The 9,776-nt window shown below is 31.7% G+C and overlaps 1 protein-coding gene across 1 annotated transcript; it reads right to left on the minus strand.

Annotated features, from left to right (window-relative positions):
- Nucleotides 1–6,958: 6,958 nt before the first annotated feature.
- On the minus strand, nucleotides 6,959–7,875 carry LOC107900222 (LOB domain-containing protein 12). Its single transcript, XM_016825913.2, has 2 exons — nucleotides 7,583–7,875; nucleotides 6,959–7,496 (listed from the first exon to the last, which is right to left on the minus strand). Exons 1-2 carry the CDS (start codon nucleotides 7,736–7,738, stop codon nucleotides 7,098–7,100), a joined length of 555 nt encoding a protein of 184 aa, XP_016681402.2. The 5' UTR covers nucleotides 7,739–7,875; the 3' UTR covers nucleotides 6,959–7,097.
- Between the last annotated feature and the right edge of the window lie 1,901 nt (nucleotides 7,876–9,776).

The following is a 9,776-nucleotide window of genomic DNA, read 5'->3' on the forward strand; positions in this document are numbered from 1 at the left end:
GATTCTCGTCATTGTAACTGTCTGTGTGACAATTGTGGGGACATATTTCTTGTTAAACGCAGAGAACTATCACTGGCAGTGGACATTATTTTTCTCTACTGCCTTGACAACAGTGTATGTGTATTTGTACTTTGTATACTACTACTATGTGAAAACCAAGATGTCAGGCTTCTTCCAGACCAGATTCTACTTTGGATACACTTTGATGTTTTGTCTTAGTTTGGGAATCCTTTGCGGTGAGTTTTGAAATATATTATCCATCCTATTTTTAGAAAAAAAAAAGGTTATTTAGCCTTTTTTATGTTTTCTTTCCAAATCAAATTTTCTCTCATGAAATTTTTGATGGAATATGGAGTATACCCTTAATCTGTATAGCTATTTAGCGTTGTTTGTTTGAGACAGATAGGAGTAGAGATTTATGGCATCATTTGCTTCAGCTTCATGTGGGTTTTTGATGATTTCCTTTTCAATGTATAGGAGCTATTGGTTATCTTGGTTCTAATTTATTTGTAAGGAGGATCTACAGAAACATTAAGTGTGACTAGAAATTTGCTAATGGATATTTGAACCAGCAGCACTTCCACAAGCATTTTCAGTTGTCGAGGCAATAAACATGGAGAGGTAGCTTCTTGTCAGGTATGAGGAACCAAGCAAAGCCTCAAGATGAAATTGGAAGCCCTGAGATTTTTGTTTTGCCTTTGATTTTAGTCACCTGTAATTGGAAGCCCTGCTTTAGAATACAGAAAGGTAGCTAAAATATTAAACAACTGTCATTTGTTATACTTCTGTTATACTTTTTTCCTTGATCCCTTTTACATATAGATTGTCCAATTTAAGAATTTATGGTTAAATTTCCTTTGGATTTTTTTTGTTTTTTCTTTCGGGGATAAGGAACTTAAATCAAGGAAATCGTTAAATGGGTGTGTTTGTTGTTTTTTTTTATAATTATATGTATTCTTGAATATATTTTGTTATTTCAGTTATTAATTTAGATCATATACATATTTATTTCGTGATAGTATCATTTAGATTTGAAGTTTGTTTTTGGATTTGAAGTTACAAGAAAATATGTTGAAAATTAGGGTTTTATATAAAATAAAATGGGTTGGTAAAATCTGTTGATGTTAGTGGCGCTTTCCAACAAACGTGCTATAGAACATGATCTTTTGCGGCGCTTCTAGCTACGAACATCACAACATGCTCGACTTTTTTGCGATGTTTTTCACATAAACGCCGCAAATTTTAGCGGCGCTATCTAAAGCGGTGTTTTTTGCAGCGCTTATCAAAGCAGTGGTTGAGATTAAGGTGTTAGTGGAAAGTTGGGGGATATCCAATTGGTTTTAATTTTATTTTATTTTTATTTTTATTTCCCAAAATTCCCTTTGGTTTGACGTTCTTCTTCTTCCAAAACAAAATCCCCATTATTGTTCTTTTCATTTTCTTTACTCCCTGACAGAAAATTAAACTCTTTTCTCTTCTTTGTTTCTACCACTAATCCTTACTTTTGGGCGTTTCGAATCCCTGGTTTTTTGTGTTATCGGAGAAGGCGTCGAACTGTGAGTTTCACTCAATTTGTTTAAATGGTGTTAGCGGTGTTTTTTGTCATCGGTTTCGAAGGCCTCGGGATTACTGTAGCATCTTAAACGAACCAGGTGGGTACCCGAAACGCAGAAAATTGTACTTCGACAAAAGTTGAAAAACCATTCTGTCAACGCCACACGAGCGTGCGCTTGGCCGTGTGGTCAACGAAGGCATGGTCATGTACAAGACAAGACTATGTGGTGCTGTGGGTGTGGCCGTGTGGACTCGAGCTAGGCCAAGTTGGGTGTCTGGGCCCATACGGGCATGCCACACGGATGTGTGGGCCTACACGAGCATGTGGGCCTATAATTCAAAAAATTTCCCTAGGGTCGCATGGGCCGTTTCGATTGACTGTAGGCCTATCATAGGGTGGTAAGGGATAACCAAACCCTAAATTATATGATTTGATATTCTAATAGTCTGCTCTGAGTAGGACACCGAAATGTATGTCTGATTATTCTGCTAAATATATATGTTATCTGTACACGAGCATGTTAAATATGATTTTGTTTCTGTATCTGTGATTGGGGTGGAGCTTGTATATGTGGAGGAAGTGATCTATATTGCGACTTTTCGCCTATACTCTTGCAGCTCGAGTACATATTATATGTTATGTGTCGTATCGACACTATATGGTGTGTAGGGATGGATGGGTATTTTTAACCTTACATGGTGTGAATAGATGGTTGGAGATAGTGTGTAGAGGGCGGGGGTAAGATTCTGTATATTTGTGCTGCTTATCTGATTCTTATATTCGTATCTGTTATGGACTGAGGTCCGAATCTGTATCTAACTGAATGAAATTTTGTGTATGTTGCATGACTATTTCTGTTGGGTTACACACTGATTTTACGAAAACTCACCTTTGTTTGTCTGTTCTGTTCAGGTAATCTACAGATTTAGGCGAATCGGTGCGACAGAGTCTCATGGTGACCACGAGTTCGTAAACTGTTTTAAATAATGGTTTTTGTTTAATTTAAGGATTATTTTCTAAGAGTTTTGTAATTATTGGACTCTCTGGACTGTTTGATCTTTATTTTGGTTTTTGGATTCGTTTAGAACTTTTACTGTGATGTTTGACTAAAACCACGATTTTGAAAAAACAAAGGTTTTTTTTAAAATATGAACTGGATTTCCAAAATATAACGGTTTCTAAGACTTCCGCTATAAGTTTTGTTTTGGCAAATGAATTAATTAAATAACGCTTTCAGTAATAGTTATATAAACGAATATGGGATACAAAACTTGGATGATTTATCGAACAACTATTCAAAGCTATATCGAAATAACACTGTTTTCAAAATCCTTCTTTGTAACACTCCCGGATTCGGCCATAACGTCTAGGTCGAGTTTGGGGTGTTACATACTAAGTGTCCATGAGAATATAACACTAGCTCCAGAGCCCTTCGAGTTCATGAGCATATATTGATATAATGATTCATATACCTGTCCGTTCGTTCAGAATTAGTTAATAAAGGCCACAAGTATAGAATTTTCAATCGGTTGATCAATCTACGGTAAGTTGATAACCTTACTATGAATGTGAATAATTATAAAAGGATGTATTGGTGATTAGTTTTGACTATAATAACTAAATTGAATAATATAGTAATGGAACATAGTACGACATAGAAATTATTACAAGGAAATGAAGAGATTGACTCTGGTTTACTCTATGGCTCAAATGAAATGAAGTTGAAATGTGAGAAATGTTATGAAAGGTATTAAGTTAGTTGATATGATTGGTTGATATGCAAAGTCTTGAGGGTGCATCGATATGCTTATGTACAAAACAAGAATCAAGTAATGATGCTTATATGAAAGCTTAAGGAAATGATGTCATGAGATATTGGCTCCATTATAAACTCGATAATATGATATACTTTTATGGATTAGAAGCATGTTTAATTATTATTATGTTTTGCTTTGATATTCAAATTATGTTAACACCATTGAGTTCTCTATACTCAACGTGTGGATGTGTTTGTTTCTGTATGCAGGTGACAGACAAGTATTTGATAGTTAGAAGCAACTTATGCAGCATCCAAGACTCAGTAGCTCAGTTCAAACCAAGTTTGTGTTCTTTTGCTTGTGAATGGTTAAAGCCATGTACCAAAGTTGAGTCACATGATTAAATGTCATTTTTAGGTCTTTTGATATGTTATGCTATGGTACTTGTTCAACATTTGAGTGCCATAAAGTTAAACTTCACTATCTAATTTTGATTATTATATGTATGTTTTAGCTTGCCTTATTATCTTTCTAACTATATGATGACATGATGCATTGGATGCCATGTTTGTGAACAATTTGAATGTGTTTTCACATGTTAAATGTGTGTGTATTGGCATGGTATGCTATTGGTATAACTTAAGTGACATTAGACATCATTCCCAAGCTTGAAATTTTGCATTATGGACAATTTGGTATGCTGGTCTCAAGACACTATGGTCATATCTCGAGACACAATGAACAAAAATGACCATTCCAAGCATTTTTGGGTAATGGTCTTGAGACATCAATTGCTAAGTCTCAAAACAAGTGCCCTTTAATCTCAAGATAGGTAAACACCGAAGTTAGGGGTCTAAAACATGAGAAGACTGTCTCGAGACATGGTCCCCAATTTCTTGAGACATCCACCTGAATTTTGATAGTTGAGTTTGGATTCGAGTCTTAACTTTGAGTAGGACCCCGTATAACCCCAAGATAACTTAAATGAGATTGTTAAATATCGGTAATGCATGATCATATTTGAAATTGAAAATGGTTTGAATTATGTCATGTTTATACGCTTAATTATTTTGTAAATGATTTGAATTAGTCTAAGACGTTGCTTCGACAATATAATGTGATGTCTCATATCTGAATCCGACAATTGGATCGAGTGAGGGTTGTCACAACCACAATTTGCACAATTAAAACTAGAGTCAGTGTTACAATACATGACAAATTCATAGCCAAAATAGACTCAAATATTTATTATTAAAAAATCAAAATATGCTATAAAGCTAATTAAAATTGATTAACTATAAAGCATATATATAGTTTAGTGAAATTACTTATATTACTAAATAGCGATGCAGATTTCACAAATATACTCTTAACATTTATTCATTTTATCACTTTGATTTTGTTGGGATCATTTTATCTATTAACTTTCAAATTTTAATCAAAATATTTTTTTTTTACGAAAATGCTAATTAATATGTAAGAATTTTAAAGACACTAACGTGGCAGCCTGCACAATCTACACGTACTTCATTATTGACATTAATATTTAAAAAAAAATATTTTAATGAATTTATTTTAAATTATTGATTTTTTTTTGAATATTTATGAATTACATGTAAACTTTTAGGTAAGTTGTCACATATGTGTTATTAAAATTTTAATGTTTTAGTCAAATTTTTTTATCTAAGAAAAACAATTTGACTAAATTTTGAAGGTTGAGAGTTAAAGTAATTCTTTTTAAAAAAAACATAGGATTTAAGTGATAAAAAGAAGAAATATTAGAGTTAAATTTATGATTATATTAATTTAAAATAATAGTAAGATATCCTGATAAGCATGAAATTAATGATTATACATCTCCATAATTGGATGAAAGGAGTTAACACAACAGCTGGAATTGATAAGTACTCATAAAATAAAATAAAATTTAGCAAAGGTTGACTTAATTGGGGGTAATGCATTTTTAAACAAAGGTTAGAAATTTCAACCCAACATCTGCAGGTATCCTCAAACTCAAACCTCTCTTTTGTAATTAAAAAAACAAAACCAAATTGAGGAATCTTAGGTCGGTTGTTTTTGTCTTAATTTTTTATTTTATTTCATCATCTAAATCTGAAATACTTTAAGTATGGGGAGAGGGATGGATCTTATTGAAATTTTAAAAGTTAGTTTTTATATTCTAATTTAGTCTATTATAATTAAAATATTTTTCAATTTTTGAAATTTTAATTATGACAATTAAATATTTTTATTTAAATTTTGTTATTAATTTTATACTGTTCATAAATTGTGGGTTTAATCCTTAGCTCAAACAGTAACCATTAAATATATTAAGTAAAACTATGTGACTTTAATAAATATTATGTGAAAATAGTATGATGACATAACATTACATACATATAAGTATCTGTTTATCACATAAAATTTTAAAAATAAAAAAAATTTAACAATTAAGTCGAAACTAAAAATACAATAAATATAAGCAAAATTAATAAATTGAAGTACTAAATTCGTAACTCATTAATGGAAATTTCATATTTTTATCCAAAAATCTATTTAATTATGTGTCAAACATAAAGTTGAAGAGGAAAGCAAATATATATATATAAACAAAGTTCAAGAGACACTCCTTAAGAGGTTAAATTTCTCGTACCCCCACGTGAAGAAGCTTGATGAAGTGAGATCTAGCATGGCACGTGGAAACTACATCAGCTTATATTATTTTTCTAATAATATGGATTACTAGCAATTTAATTATAGATTTTTATACATTTTTTTTAGAATTAAGGTATCTTTTTAAGTTTGTTTTATGATTCATAGAGGTAATTTTCTTTTTATTTTAAAGATTTATAGATGTTCTTTTTAACATTATAATCTATAAGATTTAAACTCAAATCATCCATTTAAAAGTGCAATATATACATTGTCAATTCACCCTTAATCTTTCAAACCTCAAATTAATTATAGGAGATGTATTTAAATTTAGTTGAACCCACAACTATGCAAAAATTATAGAATTTTCAATATAGTCTCTCGTGAGAAAGGATGGTATGAAACTGCGATTCCACATCATCTCTGTCCCTTTTCAATAGGAGAATGACAAATTAGATTTTTTTCTCCTAGTATTCAGCATTTTTAGTTGGATTTGAATTTTTTCAGGAGGAAAAAGCTGAATATCAGGAGGAAAAATTTAATTTGTCATTCTTCTATTCAAAAGAGGTAAGGATGACGTGGAATCACAATTTCATGCAATCATTTCTCAATGATATTAATATAATTAGTATTGAAGTTTAAATTTATTGGATATAGATGTTGATTTCACAATTCAGGTTTGAAGTTTAAATCATAGAGATTATGTGTTTATGATGTATGTAGGAGAGTGATTTATTTTTATGGTGTGAGTTGTATAAAAAACATGTTATTAGTATTAAAATTTTTATAATAAAAGAGATGGAAAGAAAACCCTAGTTTTACTTCACTTCTCACATGCTAGAGTTGACCTTATCAACTTCCTCTTTTTTAAGTCTTTTATTTGTTGTCTTAGCACATACTCTTGTCTATACTCTCTGTCTTTACATGTCATTTTAATACTTAAAAACCCCGAACAAACATGAAGAAATGAGGTTCCACTTTTCGGCTAGAAAAATCCAGGAAAGAAAATTAATTAATAAATTTATAAAATTTAATATTTTTAGACTCAGAGTTAAGAGCCTACCAGGATCCAACCCAAAAAAGAACCATTTGAGGGAGAGACAAGAAAAAGAAAAGAAAAGGAGAGTTTATTATTAAGAAACCATGTCTCCAAAGATGGTCTCTCTCTTGACAGAATATTGATCATGAATTACATTGGTAGTAGAATTAATGAACTGATGATGATTGTGGAGGAGAAAGGGTTTGTCATAGTGGAGTTGGTCGTCTAACAACTGAGAGGCGGTGGCACCGCCGTGTACGGTGGTTGGAGTGGGGTTGGGAAGCTGTTGAAGCATGGGGTCTTGGACTTGGTGTTGCATCTGGATGCAAAGTATCTCAGCTTGAGCCACAGCGAGCTGCATTTGAAGCTCAGAAACCTGGTTCTGCAAGAAAGATATGGCCCCTACACATCCATAAACTGGATCTCTCACCCTTGCGTTCGCTTCATACACCAAACTGCTCACTGCATCCGCCCTTTGCTGCACTGGCAGCTCCTGCTTATATACATAGATACATATATTTAAACAACAAAGATATATAAAATCTGGTGATAATGATATGTAGGTGATATAGGATGAACCTGAAGCATTTTGCTGACATTGCTAGCACCAAAAACCTTGTGAACAATGGCAAACTTGTGAGGATCATCGGAAGGGAAGTACGGGGCAAAGATACAGTCCTTAGCACAGCGGCGACGAAGCAACTTGCAGGAAGCGCATGGTGAATTTCCACCCATCTTTGGGAACTTAAAATAAAAAAGGGTTTTCAAAAATGGTGATTTATGAAGAAATTACGATAAAAAGGAAATTAAGCTAAGGAAACAGGTGATTTGATAGCTTGAAGAAAGGGTGTGTGAATAAAGGCACAGGCTTACATTAATTTAGTGGGCATGCATATTTATAATAGCCGAAGAACATGTGTGCCCCAAGTGTGCAATTGTTCAACAATGGTAATTTTGTCTTCACTCTTTATTTTTATTAATAAATTCAATTTAATAAATATATGGGTAAACTACAGTCAAGATCACTAAACTACCCGTAGATTTACATTTTGGTCACTTGACTTCAAAAAGTTACAAAATGGTCACCAAACTATTCAAAGTTTTCATTTAAGTCATTGAACTATTCGAAAGTTTTTATTTAAGTCACTGGCTATTAAGCTCTTTTTTTTTATTTAAGCCTTTCGAATAATTTAGTAACCATTTTGTAACTTTTTAAAGTTAAGTGACTAAAACATAAACTTACTAATAATATAATAACTTTAGATATAATTTACCAAAAAATTTGATTTTACAAACAATGTTGAAAACAGTAATTCTCTAACTTTTTTTTTTGTTGATAACTAGGATTAGACGAGGTGAGTTGAAATGAGTCCAAAATAGAACCATAGGGTAAATAAAAACACATGAATTCAGAAAACAAAAAAAAAAGATAAATTGACATTGGAGCAATGGAAGGAGAGAAAAAGTTTGAAAAATGAGGTGAAAGGTAAAATATCCCAGTCTCCTAAAATATAGTAATGGAGACAAGTTGGATCAAATCCCACTACAAATGATTCAGGCTTCGACTATTCATCCGGCATGACTTCTACTGATGTTTGAATAAAATAAAATTTTAATTTGCAAGTCTCAATTATATATGAGATAATTTATTGTGAATTTAAATTTTACTTTTATGATTGGGTTTGGATGGATGATTGAGTGCGGTGCAGTGCGTTTAGTTTACTTTTTGTCTCACGTTACAGTATCGTTACAGTATCTAATCTCACTATCACCACTATTTTTACACTAATCGTAAACGCATCGTCCATCCAAACCCACCCTAAATCTATTTATATTATAAATGATTTATTCATATTATTTTATTTAATATTTAGTAATTATTATATTTATATATTTCTTTTGTTAAATTTCTAAAGACATTTACATTACTATACTTAATTCATGTATACAAGGAAAGTGTTTACTGCACTACCAGTAGAGTTTTTAGATTCAAGTAGGGTTTGGGGTTGACAAATATCTTATGGGGTATAGTAAAATATTAAAAAATATTTAAGAAAAAGAGACAAATGATAAACTTTTTATGTTGCTTTTGGAATTAAAAAAAGTACACGTACATTACTAGTGTACCAAATACTAACCCTACATTATATAATATACAAAATAAATTTTACGTATTATAAAGTTCAAAACTGGCTACGCTATCGAGCTTTGGATATTAGATTCGAACTAAATTCATATTTTAAGCGGGCCTAATGTTTTTATCCAAATCCATTTTTCAAACTTAATATTCTCGAATAGGTCTAAATATCAATACCTACTATCGTTTTTTCTTTCTTTCTGACTTACAATAATCTTTTGGGAAAATATTCGATATGTTGCCAGTAGAGTTTTTAGACTTCACTACCAGAGTTAGGAGTGTCCTATAAGAGTATAGTAAAAGGGAGAGTATTTGGTTCACTGAAAGTGTTTTTCTTTTTTTATTTCACAAGCAATTTTAAAATTTTGACATGTGTCTCTTTCTTTTTTAATATTTTACCATACCCCTATAAAACACTTGTATACTAATTACTCATCCTAATTTTTTATATAAAAATAGAGCGAAAGTGTGAAGGAAATAAAATATGTATATTTTTTAAGCATCAGCATACATAATGTAGCAAAAAGAAAATACAAGAGGCGCCCACCCAACTCCATCGGGCCCAAAACTGAGAGTAAAAACACAACGGTAACGGTTGACCGCCGCCCAAGCATTCGTGTGTGATAGTTGCCCCGT

The sequence above is a fragment of the Gossypium hirsutum genome, chromosome D06 (genome assembly GCF_007990345.1).
Source record: "Gossypium hirsutum isolate 1008001.06 chromosome D06, Gossypium_hirsutum_v2.1, whole genome shotgun sequence".
In the NCBI taxonomy this organism is placed as follows: domain Eukaryota; kingdom Viridiplantae; phylum Streptophyta; class Magnoliopsida; order Malvales; family Malvaceae; genus Gossypium; species Gossypium hirsutum.